Source organism: Felis catus, chromosome D2, assembly GCF_018350175.1.
Source record: "Felis catus isolate Fca126 chromosome D2, F.catus_Fca126_mat1.0, whole genome shotgun sequence".
Classification (NCBI taxonomy): domain Eukaryota; kingdom Metazoa; phylum Chordata; class Mammalia; order Carnivora; family Felidae; genus Felis; species Felis catus.
The window spans coordinates 11,257,428-11,275,942 of NC_058378.1; the positions used below are offsets into that span (position 1 = coordinate 11,257,428).

An 18,515-nucleotide genomic window follows, 5' to 3' on the forward strand; every position below is an offset into this window, starting at 1 on the left:
TGAAATGAAGACTCAGTAAATACTGTTACTATTTTCACATGCTCCACTTGTCACTGGACAGTCACGGACTCCCTTAAACCTTAGACTAAGTGGGCCTCCCAACTACACAACCAGCTCCTGTACCACTAACAGCACTGCTACCACTGAACTCGACACAGCTTTTTGCGATCACTTGCTTGCGTCTTGTTTTCTCTCCCTCAGACTATCAACTCCAGGAAGGGTGTATGCATTTTCTTCTTATTGGCCATGTCATCGACAATACCTTGATGCCCAGTGAATATTTGTTGAATGAATGAATGAATGAATGAATGAATGAATGAATGAGTGAATGTTTGGAAAATTAGCTCCCCGTAAATAAAATGTGAACAGGGAAACAATGGTTACCTGTCAAGGAAGTTTGAACAGAGATTCATTCAGCAAGTGGAAAATTAAGATTAATGCCTCTTCAGGCTTCTAGGATTTAACAGTATTTTATCTAGACCCCAAAATACACAGATTTTTATCCTTATGTCAGATGAAAGTGACTTCTCTTTATTCAAATTAAACATTAAAGTCAAGATGGATTCATTTACCTTTGCCATAATATCTGCATAAGCCATATATAAAAAATCTTCCTCCAGTTTGCTATGAAAAACAAGAACAACACATGAGTTTTTAAGTGGGAGGCTTGTCATGAGCAGAACTACCATCATGGTAAAATAACCTTTAGTTTTCAACCAGTATGCCCTTTTAAAATGAAATAAACACAAAACCTAGGCAAAGTCATCATTCAGAAATATTGTAGAATCAGCAAAGATCTCAGACCTACACAGCTGTCCCTGTCCCGCCTTACCTTCCAGAAGAGGCCTTCAAATCTCACAAAATAAATGGTCTATTGACTTACACACAATGTATAGCTTTCATTTTCTTGAAACTACAGAAGCTGAAACAAGCAAATTTAAATGAGGTAGGGGCTTTGACAGCAGAAGCGATACTTGACATTGGATGGAAAGACTCCCCAAATTCTTATGCTACTATATTGCCCCAAAAATACAATGGTCATAGTGATTCTCAAAAATTAAGAAATATGTTTACTAATCCTTTTCTTACAGCGTATGGAAATCATTAATTCATGAAGAAAGGTTTCCATCAAAAATTACCTAATATTTGCAAAGCTATTTCAGCAGTTCAAAGCTTCAGCCATCAGAAAAATTCACTTATGAAAATACCTCATTACCTGACAAGGCCAGACAGAGGGTTGCTCTATGCTTAGGAATGAGATGATTTTGTTAGTTAGGAAATAATAAGAGAGAGAGAGAGAGACATCGTGAGAGAAGAATGGATCACATTGGCTAAGGGGGAGAAATGTGCATTATTATGGCATGCATAGAGGTCACATGAATTTATCTAGACTCTGAAAAGACTCGGGCGGAAAGGATTGATAATTAAATTATCTTCCGGCTTCTGCACGAACCAGAGGGAGGCCTTGGGCAGAGGAGGATTCCTTTTGTATGGCAGGGATGCAGATAAATGTTTTATAACCTCTCCAAGGTTTCCTCCACAGAGCGAATCTATGTAGTGCTCCCTAGGAGGAGCACACGCTGAGCCCATTTTGATTACTGGGCATCTGAGTGCAAAGCTTATTTAACTACACAGAGGGTCAGCCTTTGTGGCTCTGGGGAATTCATATGAACCAGGCTGCAAAAGCCAAGGAAAATGGAGAATGCCCTCAAAACAGACCTCAAAGAAACTTCCTGTGGAGATGATGGTTCACCCACCTTCTAAGGTTTCTTAAGACCCACTGCACAATCTACCCAGGAAATTTGGGTGCCCACATTTTTTTGTGTACTGGAATTTGCTTTGGGTTCCTTTTTTTATTTATGAAGGCCATTTGCAATGAAGAAAAAGCTCATTTTATAAGATTCAGGATCAAGTAAATCCGCTGATGACTAAGTTGTTAGGAAAAACTGGAGCTCACAGGTAGACATCAAAGCCTGCACTTGCACGAATGCTGGCCCACAGGTGTATGGCAGACTGGTCTTATCTTGGAACAATTCTCTCTCCTAACAAGAGTCAGATGAAATTGAAACATGAATATGTGACACACGGGATACTGAGACATGGGTTTCTTTATCTGTTCTTCCTATGCTCACACGAACCGTCCCAACCATACCATTTCTCCGTTAAAGCTGTTCGACTAAACAGAAGGATGAGCTGATGGAGGGGATCGACTCTCTTCGTGCCTTCCTCTTCCTCTGGAGGGTCTGCTCCAGGTTTCTACAAAAAAAACCACATTGATAAAATTTCACACTGAAATGAAATGTTCACTCAAACTCAGGAGCAGTGTGAGGGTCAGGAACAATGAATAAAAGGAAAGCTATTTTCTTCCTGCTCTGGCGTATGTGTGTGTGTGTGTGTGTGTGTGTGTGTGTGTGTGTGTGTGTGTGTGTTTGTGTGCGTGCGCGCACACGTGTGCACGCATGCTTTAGAGGCATTGTGCGTGCACGTGTGTGTTTTATATACACTGTGCATATGTGTGTGGGTTACATAATCAATGCAAAATTATGCAGCTTAAAAAAAGTTATTTAATAATTGGACCAAAAAACACTATGGGCAAGGATGAGTCACATCACTTACAAATTCTGACTGCCATTCTTGGAAGCAGATTCACAACTGGGGGTGTATTTGGTACAGAGATGTCAGCTTTATGGAGGGCTCAATTTATAAAGAATTACAATAATATCCTAGGTTGTTCCAAGTATAAAAGTTTAGTCCACACAACACCGAAAATTGATTATTAAACATAGCATTGTCTTTGCCTACACAAGCAATGACAGGGAAAGAATGCTAAAAGTTAATGTGTGAACCACTTCTACATTTTTTATTTTCAGTTACTTTAAACTCACAAAGAATAGTTTTGTATTAGAACTTTTAACATGAGGAAAATTATAAAGCATTTTTACTTGACTGTACAGTTAGTTAATCTTGACTGTCTGTTGAATGGTTTAATGACTTTTGTATCTCCAAGGCCTTACCCATTTAGACTGATTTTCTCTCTACATAAATGATGTTCTTTCCTGGATTTAAAGGTTAATATTGTAGATACTGGGTACACGTCTGTAAGATACCCAAAATTCTATTGGTTGTTTTGGTTCTAAAGCCAAACTAGAATTCATTTAAAATATATAGGGATAGTCAGGGTCAGGCTTTCATGAATTATATCAGTTTATCCAATATTCTCTGATAACTTGGGAGTTAAAAAAAAATGTTTACAGATGAGGTCTTTAACTTGAGAATCAAGAAACCTCCAACTAGTCTGCAAAATTCCAGAGGACCATATGCCTGGAAATTTTCCTGAGAAGATAGTTTTCATCAGATATTTTTTAAAAATAACTTTAGGTTTATTTATTTTTGAGAGAGAGAGCAAGCGAGCATGAGTGGGGAGGGGCAGAGAGAGAGAGAGACACACACACACACACAGAATCCGAAGCAGGCTCCAAGATCCATGCTGTCAGCACAGAGCAGGATGCGGGGCTCAAACTCATGAACCGCGAGATCATGACCTGAGCTGAAGTCGGACACTTAACCAACTGAGCACCCTGGTTCATCAGATATTTAATCAGGTCCGCGACTTATAAAACATTAAGACTGTGGCGCCTGGGTGGCTCAGTCAGTTAAGCAGCTGACTCTTGATCTTGGCTCAGGTCATGATCTCAAGGCTTCGTGAGTTTGAGCCCTACATGGGGCTCTGTGCTGATAGGGTGGTGCCTGTCTGGGATTGTCTCTCTCCTCTCTCTCCCTGCCCCTTCCCCACTTTCACAGTGTGCCCCTCAAAATAAACATTAAAAAAAAGATTTAAAAAAAAAAGATGAAGACTGCTCTCCTCTCAGTACGAGAGCACCTTTACCTGTCCAAAATGGCAGGACCAAAAATCTAGTCTCCATCTAATGCATTTTACCATGACTTCCTGTTCTTCTTGCGTCTAGTCCCATCATTCTCTGCCTCATATATTTTTAAAAACCAGCTACCTTTCATTGGCTTTTGTTAACCCTCAACTTATTTTTGGTGGATAACTTCTATACGGTTCAGCTTTTATAGTTCTATGCTAGGTTCTAAGGTGTTTAAAGGTGCTCTGCAGAAGAATTTAAAAGAATAATCGAGTCAAAGCCTGGTTATAATAAACTTCTAGCATTCACCTGAAATTCGGAATTGCTGGGTGCTGATGAGATCTCTGAAGTAAGAAGAATAAGATGTTCCCTGAACATTGAATGCAGTAGCAGTCAAGAATAGAAAGTTTCCTAGGACCAACACTGCAATGGTGCTTTCTCTCCGCTGTGATAGGATAACCTGGTCACGCCAGCGTGACTCCACCAGACCCAAGCCCTCTTTGAACTTATAGCCCCACTAAGACATACTGCTAAATCTTCTATCAGCTTATCTTCAAAGTAGTGTTCTTCTGTTTCAATCCAAGACTTTTCATATCCCTGAAGAAAGAGGTTAACGGCCCGGTGCCTAAAAAAGAAGCATAATTTCAAACAAAGAGTTTTTTTTTGTTTTTGTTTTTGTTTTTTGTTAAATAAATTGGAAAGCTGCTTTATCACTGGACTCTCGGTGCGCTCAAAGACATAAGATAAAAATAAACTTCCCACTCTTGACTGCACAGGCAAGACATGGTAGTAAATAAGGCAAGGCTTCTCGTAGCACCTTCCGACTTGCATTTAAATTCTGGCTCTGCCATTTCTAAGCTTCATAATGCTGGTCAACTATTCACTTTACCAACATTCACTTTTTGTTCATTGGTAAAACTAGGAAAACCCCATCTGCACTTCAGTTTGCAGAGACTTAAAATGAGATAAACCATGTAAAGCACGTGGGGTATATGGATGGTCATTAAGTGGTAGCTAGTATGACATCAAGTGGCTTTGGCAAAACAACAGAATAAGGATTAATAAGGAAGTAGTCAGTGGTTAACATTAGATACAGGCCCTGAGGATGACAAAACAAAATGTATTGCATGAACTTAGTAGAGTATACACCCGAAGATTAAATGCTGGAATACTGATGATAAACGGTGGCCTAAGAAATAAAAAAATAAAAAAAAAATAGCGAGGACTAAAAGAATAAGTAAACTCATCATGAGGCCGATGAGAGGTATGGATAAGACACCACCATGGGAAAGGATAAGAGAAAGTCATGACCATAAGGGAACATCATAAGAAACTATCAGAAGTGTTAAAAGGAGACGTGTCATTATGGGATGGAAAGAAAGCTGAGCCCAATGGAACTAATGGTGAGTTACGGAGTCATGAGACACACGGTTAGATAGGTTTATGAAGGGCCTGGAAAACCAAGGAGAGGAATTGACAGTGCATCTAGAATGCTAGAAATCACCATAAAGTCCTGTGCACGGGCCAGACATGACAAAGGACAGGCTCGACAATATTGGTACAAGAGAATCATCTGAGCGGCTTTTATTTATTTATTTTTTTTAAATTTTTTTTTTAATGTTTATTTATTTTTGAGACAGAGAGAGACAGAGCATGAATGGGGGAGGGGCAGAGAGAGAGGGAGACACAGATCAGAAGCAGGCTCTAGGCTCTGAGCCATCAGCCCAGAGCCCGACGCGGGGCTCGAACTCACAAACCATGAGATCGTGACCTGAGCTGAAGTCGGATGCTCAACCGACTGAGCCACCCAGGCGCCCCCTGAGCGGCTTTTAAATGATACACTTGCTAAGCCCTCACAGAAATTCTCATCCAATAGGCTGAGGCTTGGATATTTCTTAAATGAATTTGAATGTATTTCCCAAAAGTGCCAGGTCTGAGCACCACTGCAATAAAGGATACAATTTTGAGAAGGTTACGTGAGACAGTGGAACAGCAGATTCCATAACATCAGGGAAATCACCTCAGAATCTGTGGCCATCAACCTGATATGAAGCAATAAACATGTGAGCTGGAGGGGTGGCCATAAAAGGAAGGATAGCAATGTGAAAAGAGATCTAAGAAAAATGTGAAAAGAGATCTAAGAAAAATCTGATGGAATCTGGAGAATGACTGTACAGGACGGACCAGAAAAGGAGTAAAACTATGGATTCAAGGTTAATGTTCTATTGACTAACTGGTGACACCATAACTGAGTTAGAGAATTTAAAGTATCACATGGTCTGAGGGGGAAATTAATGTATTTTATACTCAGTGAATGTGCTTTGGCAAGGAATCCAGCTGTCTCACTGAAAGGGGAAAGTGTGAAGTTTCTTTGTTTGCTTTGTTTGAGGGCTGGGGGAGGGGTTTGTATTTTGTGTTGTTATTCCCTGACTCATTTATTTATTCAAAGATGTTCTGAAGGTCAGTGTTCCAGGTACTAAGGATATAAAATTGAATAAAACTCTAAAGGATCTCAAAGTCTAGGGGTGCATGGGTGGCTCAGTCGGTTAAGCAACTGACTCTTGGTTTCGGCTCAGGTCATGATCTCATAGTTCATGGGTTCCAGCCCCGCATTGGGCTCCACGCTGACAAGTCAGAGCCTGCTTGGGATTCTTTCTCCCTCTGCCCCTCCCCTGCTCAGCGTGCATGTTCTCTCTCAAAATGAATAAATAAACTTAAAAAAAAAGAACGAAAATAAAGGATCTCAAAGTCTGAATCAGAGAGACAACTAGGCCCAACCATACAGGATCGTGCCTACAACGAGAGGTCTGTAAGAGTGTTCTGGAAACAAAGAGGAGGAAGTGTTCCGTTTGCAAGGAGTTGAAGGGCATGATTTGGTCAGAGATATTCCAAAAAAAGAGACGCAGTTGAGCTGAGTCCTGTTTATCAGATGTGGGGACGATGCCACTTGTACAAAGCTCAGAGAGGAAAGAGCACAGTTTCTTAGGAAAACTGAAAGGAGGCTGAAATGGTAGCTGGGCCACTGAGTCAGACTCAAATGTACCAGTTTCTCTGTTAACGAGTATGCCAGCTGTAGCTCTAAGAGAAGGTTGAGGGACTGTTAAACACCTTTCTGCTATTCCCATAAACTAGATCCATACCAGTTCTTTGCCCCAAGACCGAAAACCACAAGAAATAATAAACAGCAATGGACATTAATAGTGCTAAATTTGGTTCTAAGCACCCTCTATACCTCAATCCATTAAATAATCTGAACAACTCCATGGGGCAAATCTCATCATGGCACAAATGAGGAAACTATAACAAAGTCAGGTAAGAAACTTGACCAATGGTCATGCAGCCATCAGCTGACATGCCAGGGTTCAAATCAAGGCAGTCTGACTCCAAAGAGAGAGTTCCTAATTACCCTACCGTGCCTTACATACGTGAGCACAACTTCCTCGGTATTCAGAAGTGATTGAATAACTACACTGCGCATCACAGTTCTTTGAGATCACCCAACAAAGAAAAACAAGCTCAGGCATTACACAAAAGAGGCAAGACTTGTTTTGCATTCTTCTCTCAGACTACTGCACTCCTGTTAAGGTAGACGTGATGCTCCTCCAGCTTACTAGGGAAAAAAGAACTTTCATCTATTGCCGACATTAAAAAAATTCTGACCTTGGCAGATTATATAAAGGAGCCATTCGGAAGCAGGCCACCACTGCCCTCTTCCTCTGCTTGGACAGAAGTTTGTGCCATACAGCTTTCTTCGATCTCTGTGGGTGCTCCACCTGAGGTAAAAACGATACAAACAAAACATTAAATATGCTTAACTCCGACTTACCCTCAACAATACCGTATTAAACAGCTGCGCCCTTTACATTAAAAATGTTTGGAATTACAATTCCCGAAGTACCCCTGTAATTATTATGGGAAAGCCCGTGTCCTAGAAGTCACCCAATGCTAAATTGGAAATGGTTTTGAATGCTACGTATTTTCTTTAGTCAAAACAGAGTATCTCCCCAGTAGTGTGTACTTAAGAAGCTATGTCATCTGTAAAATCAAAGAAATATAAAACCATTCTACATAAAATCATTTTGCAGCCATTTCAGAATCTGGTTATGGTTCTAAAACATGTTTTCTGCCTACGCAAAAAAATTAACCTATTCTTATTTATGTATCCATTTCGACCAATTTTATCATGAGAGTTACGGCAGTAAACACGAATAGAGGCAGACATAGAAAATTGTACCGAAATTTCAACTGTTCTTTACTATAACAGGATGGGGAGAAAATGACAAGGCTTCAGGAACACATTACTAGGAGTGAGGAAAAGAATTTAATTTTGCAAAAATGTTAAAATACATTATTATTTTGTTAGATAGGGACAAATGAGAATTCAAAGTTGCAGTAAATGAGGCAAGCAAGCTATTTATTTAGCTAATGGTGTTTGGAGCTCCAAGAGGAAAAAGAGATTAATTATAAGTATTAGAGAGGAAAAAAAACAACATGTAATTCTAAATTAATTAGTAGTCTCTAGGTAATTGAGCACTGTACTTCCCAGACTGTAATATCTCCGGTGCATAGATGTAGATTTCTGGAAGAAATAAAAATGTTGCGTTAGCTAAAAAAATAAATCTAAAGTCTATTATCCTTTGCAGTAAAGGGTCAAAATATGAATTTTATAATGCCTGAAGAAAACATTAAGAGTGTCTGGACTAGAGTGGTTTAGAAATTTTAATGAAGCAACTTGTCTTTGGAAAGCACTTATTTATATCCATGATGGTCCTCCCTTCACAGGATCAGTAAACGCTTTGTGACAACTGTCCACTTCGATTTTCTTCTTGGTGGCTGTGTTAAGTGAATCAAGGCTGGTATCGTTCAACTAGACTCAATGCATTACAGTGCCATTCTGATACTCAGGCTGTAGGAGGTAGTTTTTTCTGGGAATAAGGTATTCTGATGGGTGTGGGTGATAGTCAACAAACACATTGAAATAGTGAGGCACTGAGGATACGGTAGTGACCATGGTAGAAAAGGTGTCTGCCATCAGGAAGCTTATCACTTGGCAGAGCATTTTACTATATGTGAGAAGTGCTTAATACCTCTCTTCTCACTGTCCAAATGCTGGGAGGTGCTGCTGTGTTAGCTTGGCTCGAGTTTATGTGTTAGGAAATTCCAAGAGACAGGTTACTCTCATGGACAAAAGTTACCGGATGTAGAGCACAAAATATATAATTGCAAAGGTCGCTGGTACCTACGATAAATTAAGTATTTGCTGTGCGCCCACTGTTTATGCACTGAGTTTGGCAGGTGAAGATACTCATCACAAGCTACTCTATGACTGAGTTACAAATAAACATTAGAATAGAGGTACTGAAGGCATGAATTCCTCTTGTGGTACATCCTCTGCTCTTTTCTATTCTTTGATAATTGATGATTTCTTTTTACTCATGTTCTTTACCATCTGTAGAATAGTTGGCCTTCACTAAAATCTGACCCCCTTACCTTTTCCTAGAAAACTCCTACTTCTCCTTTAAGATTATGGGGATCACCTACTTCATAACTAGATCAAGACTGGACTCCTTTTATAGCCTCTTCAGCACCTTTTGTATCCTAGCACATCTGTATTATTATATATTTATCTATCCACATGCTGTACTAGAGGATGACTCACTTGAGTAGACAGACTGCGTTCAATTCCCTGAACCTGCGAAGTATAATGCTGCCATATGGTCGTGCACTCAAAAAATGTTCGAGGAAGGAATGACTGCTTCAGAAAATGAATCTCACTACTTTACAAATGACTTCATCCATTATGATTGAATACATGTGTCAATATGTAATATGTGAATATAATAAAACTATCAGATTTCAATAAGCTTCATTTCATGTATCTAATACTCATTCAAGCAAATCCAGGTATATGCATAAAAACCAGGAAGAGTTAAAACCTTACGGTAGAACAATGCTGCCAGGAATAGTTCTCTGGTAGACATTTAATAGCCTTCTTAAATATGTGTTTCTTTCTTCTTTTTTTTAATGTTTATTTATTTTTGAGAGAGAGAGAGAGAGAGAGAGCGAGAGCGAGCATGAGCGGCGGAGGGCAGAGAGAGAGGGAGACACTGAATTTGAAGAAGACTCCAGGCTTGAGCTGTCAGTGCAGAGCCTGACGTGGGGCTTGAACTCATGAACTCACGAACCATGAGATCATGACCTGAGCTGAAGTCAGATGCTTAACTGACTGAGCCAACCAGTCTCCCCAATAGCTTTCTTAAATATGTATAAACTCTGGAAAAACAATTCTAGGACTTTATATATCACTTAAAATTTCATTACCTTAAGTTTTGTCTTCTGTTGAGTGATAATTTGTACTTATTTAATATTTCATGGAAATATTGAGGGAAATATTAAGTTCATTATATAGTACATATTACATATGTATATTACTTATGTTATATATTATAAATATTGTGGTGTTACACAATGTGAGTACATGTCCATAGCCATATGGTTTGAGAGTATCCTAGCTACATCTCATCAGGTATAGTGACAGATCGCATGACACTGGAGAAGTTATTAATGTTTGAGGGTCACATAAGTAAGCAAACAAGGAAATTAAAAGGATATTACGTTAGGTGATATCTGTATGTGACTTAACTGGTCAAGGCAGGGATGAAAGATCACCAGATAATATAAAATAGAAATCAAAGAAAAATCTTTGTCATTGTTATGCTAAGATACTCTGCAAAACATTTACGTGACAAAGTTCCTGAGATGACACAGGCCATTTTATGATTTTATGTGTACTGTAAAAATGTGAGATCTGCCACATCAGGTAAAGGCTGTCATGAAAGCCCAGCGACAGATCACACTGTTGGGTTCACACTGAACTCCCTCACTCTGGTGTCATTTTGCCGAATGGACCTCATGAGACACAGGGACAATGTCCCTCTATTGCAAATATCTTACCTAGGCCAGAAAATTCCTTACACAAAAACGCAACCCACTGATGGATAATTTTTCGAATACTATCAATTTGAGAATTGTTAAACAAAGGTAATGAATACAGAAATCAAACACATAGTAAACTTTGTAGTTTAAAATAGGACACAACTGAAAAATTATATAAAACCACTATTCTCACACAGTTTTAATATCGATGCTGTAGCTCTTATCTAAATATATTTATTGCTGATCTTGGAGAAAATTAACTCAAAAATATCTCTAATAAAAGGAAAGTTGAAGCAAGTAACCAAAAAATTCAAATATTAAACTAGTGAAAGCATCTCAAACATGTTGTTATGAGCAGTAATAAAAAATGATACACAGAACATGAAATCAGGTAACTCCTGAAATTTTTGTCAGAATGACTTAAAATTAAGTGTATAATCCTATTTATCTGTATAAATATAGAAATATTTTGGGGCACCTGGGGGGCTCAGTCAGTTAAGCATCTGACTCTTGATTTTGGCTCAGGTCATGATCTAATGGTTGTGAGATCGAGGACTGCTTTGGGCTCTACACTGACAGCATGGAGCCTGCTTGGAATTCTCTCTCTCTCCCTCTCTCTCTGCCTCACCCCTGCTTGTACACGCACATACTCTCTCTCAAGATAAATCAATAAAATTTTTAAAAAAGAAATATTTTGAGAAAAGACAATAAAACAAAGGCCGTGATATCTCAAAATATATTACCTATATATTGCTACAAAAATTACAAGCTTGGAAATTTGCTTATTAGGTATAAGCACTTCTGAATCATGTATTATTTATAATGAGTAAGCTGAACACACATGTTTTTGGCCCACCCATAGCTAACAAATTAACAGATACCACCTTTGAAATGTTTTTACATGGTTAAGGCAAATACCATGGAATCCATGCTGAATCTAACCTGCTCAAGATGAAAAAGCACATTTGCTATATCTAATACTCTCTCTACGGTCTTCTCTGGATCTGATGTATCTTCAGTCCTGTTCGGTAAATCTTTGTAAAGAGCCATTTGCCATCTGATAGCAGGATCCTCCAACTGCGTGAAAAAGGAAAAAAGTTTCAAAAATACAAGGTTACGATGTAAGGAAGGGAAGACCTACTTTACTGGGTGTAGCCCAGTGTCAAAACACCATGAAGAGATCAACACAGAGAAAGACCTTGTATTCATGAAATTTACCATCCAGTGGGGAAGACAGAAATTAAACATGTACAGTTGCGAGGAGAGCTACTCAAGAGAAAGATAAGGTATCATGAGCTTGGACCTAACCTGCTGGTGGCTGTTAAGATTCCCCTGAACAAGTGAAGTTTTACCTAGAATGTAAGGATGAGCTGGATATGATCAAGGCAAGGAAGTAGGCAAAGTGATCTATCTTTCTCTTCCCCTTTCACGGTCAAACACTGAAAGATTTACATACTTACTTTTACAGGTAATGATACAGGATCTCATTTATCTATAAATACAGGGACTCTGCAACTGAGTTTAGTCTCACTGAAACAAAGATATCAAATATAAAACAATGGAGGAATATAAAATCATATTCTTATAATAAAGGAGTCTTTTTAAAATTGCCAAATTTCCTGAGGGGAGATACAACTGAATTCTGTATGTTTTTGAGAAAGATTATTATAAAATCGTAGAAATGGACAAATATAAACATCTTTATAGGGAAAAAAATCACATTACTTCAAAAAAAGAATATAGAATAACTACATTATTGAAAATAGGCAAAGTCATCCCTGTATGTTTCTCTTCCCCTTTCAAGTCTCCATGAAAACTGGGGGACTGAGGGTAATGAAGCAGAAGTAAATGGACAAATCTAAAACTTCACAACTCCCATCCCAAAAAAGCATAGTTTGACATGTGAAAAATAACTCATCTAGGGGCAAACACAGGATTTTATACACTGAATGGCTTGTAGACACCATCTGTCCTTTGATAAAACAAAATGTTTTTCCTCCACATACTTTTTTTCATTTGAGGACTGTGCCTAGTGCTTCCAGACAGAAATACACATTTTTACTTATATTTGGTAAAATAAGTAGCATCTTTATTCTTTCTCATATAAAGTTACTTCTTTTGGCCCCAGGATGACCCATCCTACAATTTCAAGACAATACATTCAAGAAGGTGCTAGGAATAAAAGAATTCATCTTCTGTAAGTCTGTGTGTCTCCATAATATATGTGCCTGACTCTCCACAAAACAAGTATAGACTGAAATATCAAAAAGAATATGCATTCATTACTCCTTTATTTTCAGGTCTCATTCAGTTGGAAGTGAAATGCTGATCATAAATGTGTTTCCTTCTCTGCTCTCCTCTCTCTTTCTGACTCCCCAAGACACAACATAACTCGCCCTCAGTGCTACTATAAAAAACTTCTAGAATATAATCGGATTTCCTTCTGCTTCTTCAAGACATCCTTTTTTATTTATTTCCTGAGAAGAGCATAGAACCTTCGTTTAGAGGTACTGAACATCTCCTGTCTCTACTCAGTAATGGTTGTCATAGACCATGTTTCTCAAAGTGTGGTCTTCAGTCCCGGGGATCCTGAGACCTTTGCATGGACTACAGGATCTCCTCGAACACCCATATATGAAGCATAAACCCTTCACTTGAGGTTCAGGCAGAGGCTTTATGAGTACACTTTAAAATGCTCATAATCGTTTTGCAATCTGAGAAGAGATCGAACTCTAAAAGGCATTCATCTCCCATTCTGGCCAAGTTATTACTAAATAATATGAGTACCTACACATCAAAGTGCACATGAAATGTGCTCTAAATCAGTGTCTGTGCCTTGTGAATACTGGAAAGGTATGTCTCACCTTTAACATATTGTGCTCGTAAGTGTTAAAAGAAGAATATGGTTTTGATCTTGGAAAGAAACATTTTAATACCCAGAAAAGCAAACGTTATGCTGTGGTCACTATTTGTTGACATTTGGACACTGTCATAATTGAAAAAATTTCCCAGAAGGGACACCAGAATAGAAGCAAATAGGCTGAATCAAGATAACAAATTGCTAGACTTCTTACACTGCATAATGGGTTCTGTAAACAAATGAACAATTTATCCCCTAGTATGAAAAATTTCCAAATAATTGTACTACAAAGTAGTACAAAAAGTACTTCTACCAATTTTTTTTACCCACATTTATGTTTTCCTTTACCTCCCTAGGTGAATTCATTTATTCATCTATTTCTATTACAGCAAGTCTTAATATCTCCTATGTACTAATGACTTCTAATGACATATATTTAATTTCTAGACACTAGATGAAAAGTTCAAATTCTTATGGACACCTATCTCCATGTCCCAAAAGTCCTCAAACTCAGCTAATGAAGGAAATTTCCCACCTTTATTTCAAATGGTGACGTACTTTTTTTCAAAGTCTAAAAATCTTTGGTGATCTACGTTGACTTTTTAAAGTAAATAAAATATATTACTTATCTTGAGAGTCTTTAATACCAAGAGTTTTGCAAGTAGAATAGACTGATTAAAATAATATATTTTCACTATATTCAAATAGTGAAATGTTAGTCAAATGTTGCTAAAGTGACATTACTTGTAATACTATTCTAAAGAGAGATTCACTAAATTCATAAATACTATGTACTTAAATATGGCTTACCTTGCCTTGTAAATGAATATTACTGCGGATTATATCTCGTACTTCATCCTCAGTGTCTTTCTGTCAAGAAATAAATGTTACCTAAAAGAAGTCTTACCATTAATGCATCAACTGTCACAAGTCAACAGAAGTAACTCCAGCCTCTTTTGAAATAGTGTATGTCTGCCCAAACCTACGTATAGGGTTTCAAAAACACCACAAATGCGGGGGGTTCTTTTTCAGACTATTTCTTGATACTGCTGTGAACCGGAAACAAGGTACCAACTTACATCGACTCTACAGGAAGTGTCTTAAGACTCACTGGAATGGAATTTCTGGTTCACAAGAAGTGGGGGCAGAGGTGTGTTCCCTTGTGATCAAACAGGGGTATATCTCCATCATTCTCTGAACTCTCCAGAAAGTAATTTTGGCATTTAATACTACCCCCTGTGATCCAGTAACAACAAGGAAATACCCTGAGAATCAAATACTAGAATGACCACCACCAGAATTGCATCTGTGCAGCCCATGGTGACACAATGTCCCCTCAATTTGCTTATCTCAGGGTATCCAATTCTGGATATTCAGAGAGGTGCTTCCGCGTGGGAATGGGGGTAAAAGAAAATGTCCTCCCATTTACATAAATATAAAATAATGATCCCGCTGTATATTCTTGAAAAAGTGCGTCTAGGTAGCCACAAAGAGAAAAAAACAGAGGTCATAAAAAAATCTTGAGAACTGAAATGTTGATGCTTGCCAAGTCGAAGAGTCAACTTGGTTGACTTAGAAAGTCAACACCTTATCTAACCACGATCAGCACAGTCCATGATGCTTCTCACACTGAAAAATTATCCCTCCTAAATTTGAATACATTTTTCATAACAAATTTTATATAGGAGTTCATATGAAATCCATTTTTTTTCCTGCTACCAGCAACTTGTTTGCATCTTTTCTACTGGGTTTCAGAATATTCCCTGGAGGTGATCAACATAATTTAGAAATAAAAATAGCGCCCCCCCCCAAAAAAAATGGGCAGTCTTTGCATACACAGAAAAACTGCTTACTAAAACATCTAATGGAAATGAAATCCTGACACAGACCAGTGAGAAAAAGGGAGTCTAAACATTTGAGTCTGGAGGTCAAGTGATCATTACCACCGGTATGAACAGGATAGTTACCATACTAAATCGGTTTTTGGCCAGAGCGATGAGCTCCTGGTCCCCAGGGGCACAGATGTTCAACCCAATGGGCAGTAACCGCTTCAGAGCTGCCACAATGAGAGAGGTCTGCGTGGAGTACCGATCTCCTTTGCGCTTCATCTTCTTCCTTTCCTGATCAGAGACAGCGGCCTGGGGAACAAAGACAAGTTTTGGAGTCGGTGACTGCTTTTCCCACACTCAGAACTAGGAGCCTTGGGGCGCCTGTATGGCTCAGTCGGTTAAGGGTCTGACCTCTACTCGGGCCATGATCTCACAGTTTATGGGTTCGAGCCCCGCATCAGGCTCTGCGCTGACAGCTGGGAGCCTGGAGCCTGCTTTGGATTCTGTGTCTTCCTCTCTCTCTGCCCCTCCCCTGCTCATGCTCTGTCTCTGTCTCTCTCAAAAATAAATAAACGTTAAACAAAATTTAAAAAAAAAATTGGAGGCTCTTCTAATGTGATAGTGGTTCCAACTTCCTTTTTTCTTTGGTCCCTATTTTTGACAATACTTTTCCTCTCTCCTTCTTAGCATCTCTTGCTAATTTTAAGTCCTACTCTCCTATTCCCAGGTCATTACAATTCACTGGTGTGCTTTCTACATGCTTTTAGAAGGAAAATGCAAATTGTGATTTTAGAGAAGCAGATGTACATATGAAAAGTCCATAGTAATTTCTGATATTATATGTTTAATAGTTTTCAATGCTTAAGAGGAAAAATTTAAGAATATATGGTTTAATGAAAGACCTAAACGTAAGACAGGAAGCCATCAAAATCCTCGAGGAGAAAGCAGGCATAAACCTCTTTGACCTTGGCCGCAGCAACTTCTTACTTGACACGTCTCCAGAGGCAAGGGAAATTAAGGCAAAAATGAACTATTGGGACCTCATCAAAATAAAAACTTCTGCACAGCGAAAGAAACAATCAGCAGAACTAAAAGGCAACTGATGGAATAGGAGAAGATATTTGCAAACAACATATAAGATAAAGGGTTAGTATCCAAAATCTATCAAGAACTTATCAAACTCAACACCCAAAAAACAAATAATCCAGTGAAGAAATGGGCAAAAGACATGAATAGACACTTCTCGAAAGAAGACATCCAGATGGCTAACAGACACATGAAAAAATGCTCAACATCACTCATCATCAGGCAAATACAAATCAAAACCACAAGGAGATACCACCTTACACCTGTCAGAATGGCTAACACTAACAACTCAGGCAACAACAGATGTTGGCAAGGATGCAGAGAAAGAGGATCTCTTTTGCACTGCGAACTGGTGGGAATGCAAACTGGTGCAGCCGCTCTGGGAAGCAGTACGGAGGTTCCTCAAAAAACTAAAAACAGAACTACCCTACGACCCAGCAATTGTACTACTAGGCATTTATCCAAGGGATACAAGTATGCTGTTTCAAAGGGACACATGCATCCCCTTGTTTATAGAAGCACTATCAACAATAGGCAAAGTATGGAAAGAGCCCAAATGTCTATCGATGGATGAATGGATAAAGAAGATGTGGTATATATATTCAATGGAGTATTACCCAGCAATCAAAAAGAATGAAATCTTGCCATTTGCAAGTACATGGATGGAACCAGAGGGTATTATGCTAAGCGAAATTAGAGAAAGACAAATATATGACTTCACTCATATGAGGACTTTAAGACAGAGAACAAATGTACACAAGGGAAGGGAAGCAAAAATAATATAAAAACAGGGAGGGGGACAAAACATAAGAGACTGTTAAATATGGAGAACAAACAGAGGGTTACTGGAGGGTTTGTGGAAGGGGGGGATGGGCTAAATGGGTAAGGGCATTAAGGAATCTACTGAAATCACTGTTGCACTATATGCTAACTTGGATATAAATTTTAAAAATAAATTAAAATTAAAAAAAAGAAATCTAACCGAAAAATAAATAATAAAAATGATTTTAGGGGTGCCTGGGTGGCTCAGTCAGCTAAGCACCCGATTTTGGCTCAGGTCATGATCTCGTAGTTCGTGGGTTTGAGCCCCACGACGGGCTCTGTGAGGACAGCTCAGAGCCTGGAGCCTGCTTCGGATTCTGTGTCTTCCTCTCTCTCCGCCCCTTCCTTGTTTGTGCTCTGTCTCTCTCTGTCTCAACAATTAATGTTAAAAAAAAATTTTTTTTTAAATAAATAAAAATTAAAAAAAATCCCAAGAAACTCCAGCTGCCAAGCCAGTCGGTGCCCATCCCCTAACTCTATCCCTTAGGACCTTCCTGGAACTCATGGGTCATGCCAAAGGCTGGGGGCAGGGCAGGAGAGCTGGGGGCAATCCCTCTGTGCCCAAGAAGGCCGTCACTGCAGGATGAATTGAAATCCATGCAATCCCACGTGGCCTTCAGAAGAACCTCCTCCTATGGATCCAAACCAGCTAGAGATGTTCCTGTCACTCCTCTCAAGCCACCTTGTCTGTCTGTTCAGTTTAACTGCCGACGCCTCTCAGGCAGTGGGTTTGTTCAAACTGAAGCTCAAGAGAATTATAACGTATAGGGTCATATTTAACAAGTAAGGAAGACTCATACATAGAATCTGATGAATAAACTCCTATCTTATTGTTAAAAAAAAGGAATATATAGCTTATTTTTGTTTGATAGATGCTTGGTTTGAAATATACACATTCTCTCACTCTCACACACATGAACACAGTGTATATAAGACTATTATAAAATATATTAGCCTTTTATGCAGTCTTCAAACACGTCTCCCTAGGGCATTAACCCCTCTCTAGTGGAAACAGATGTAATATACTAACTTGTATAACATAAATATTCAGGATTATATATCTGGACGGCCTGTTCACATCTGAGTAGTGCCATGCTACCTCAGGGTTCTTTTGGG

The 18,515-nt window shown here is 38.8% G+C and overlaps 1 protein-coding gene across 9 annotated transcripts in view; it reads right to left on the reverse strand.

Moving 5' to 3' along the window:
* Positions 1-18,515, reverse strand: part of RYR2 (ryanodine receptor 2) — a 757,942-nt gene that overhangs the window by 102,236 nt on the left and 637,191 nt on the right. For 5 of the 9 annotated variants that reach the window (XM_023240360.2, XM_023240364.2, XM_023240361.2 and 2 more), the window contains 8 exons: positions 15,630-15,800; positions 14,473-14,532; positions 11,745-11,879; positions 8,410-8,445; positions 7,527-7,639; positions 4,395-4,491; positions 2,153-2,256; positions 573-624 (listed from right to left, as the gene is read on the reverse strand). In XM_023240360.2, coding sequence (XP_023096128.2) covers positions 573-624; positions 2,153-2,256; positions 4,395-4,491; positions 7,527-7,639; positions 8,410-8,445; positions 11,745-11,879; positions 14,473-14,532; positions 15,630-15,800 — 768 coding nt within the window. The remainder of the gene's footprint in view (positions 1-572; positions 625-2,152; positions 2,257-4,394; positions 4,492-7,526; positions 7,640-8,409; positions 8,446-11,744; positions 11,880-14,472; positions 14,533-15,629; positions 15,801-18,515) is intronic. The other 4 variants (XM_023240368.2, XM_023240367.2, XM_023240365.2 and 1 more) reach the window with 1 other exon arrangement.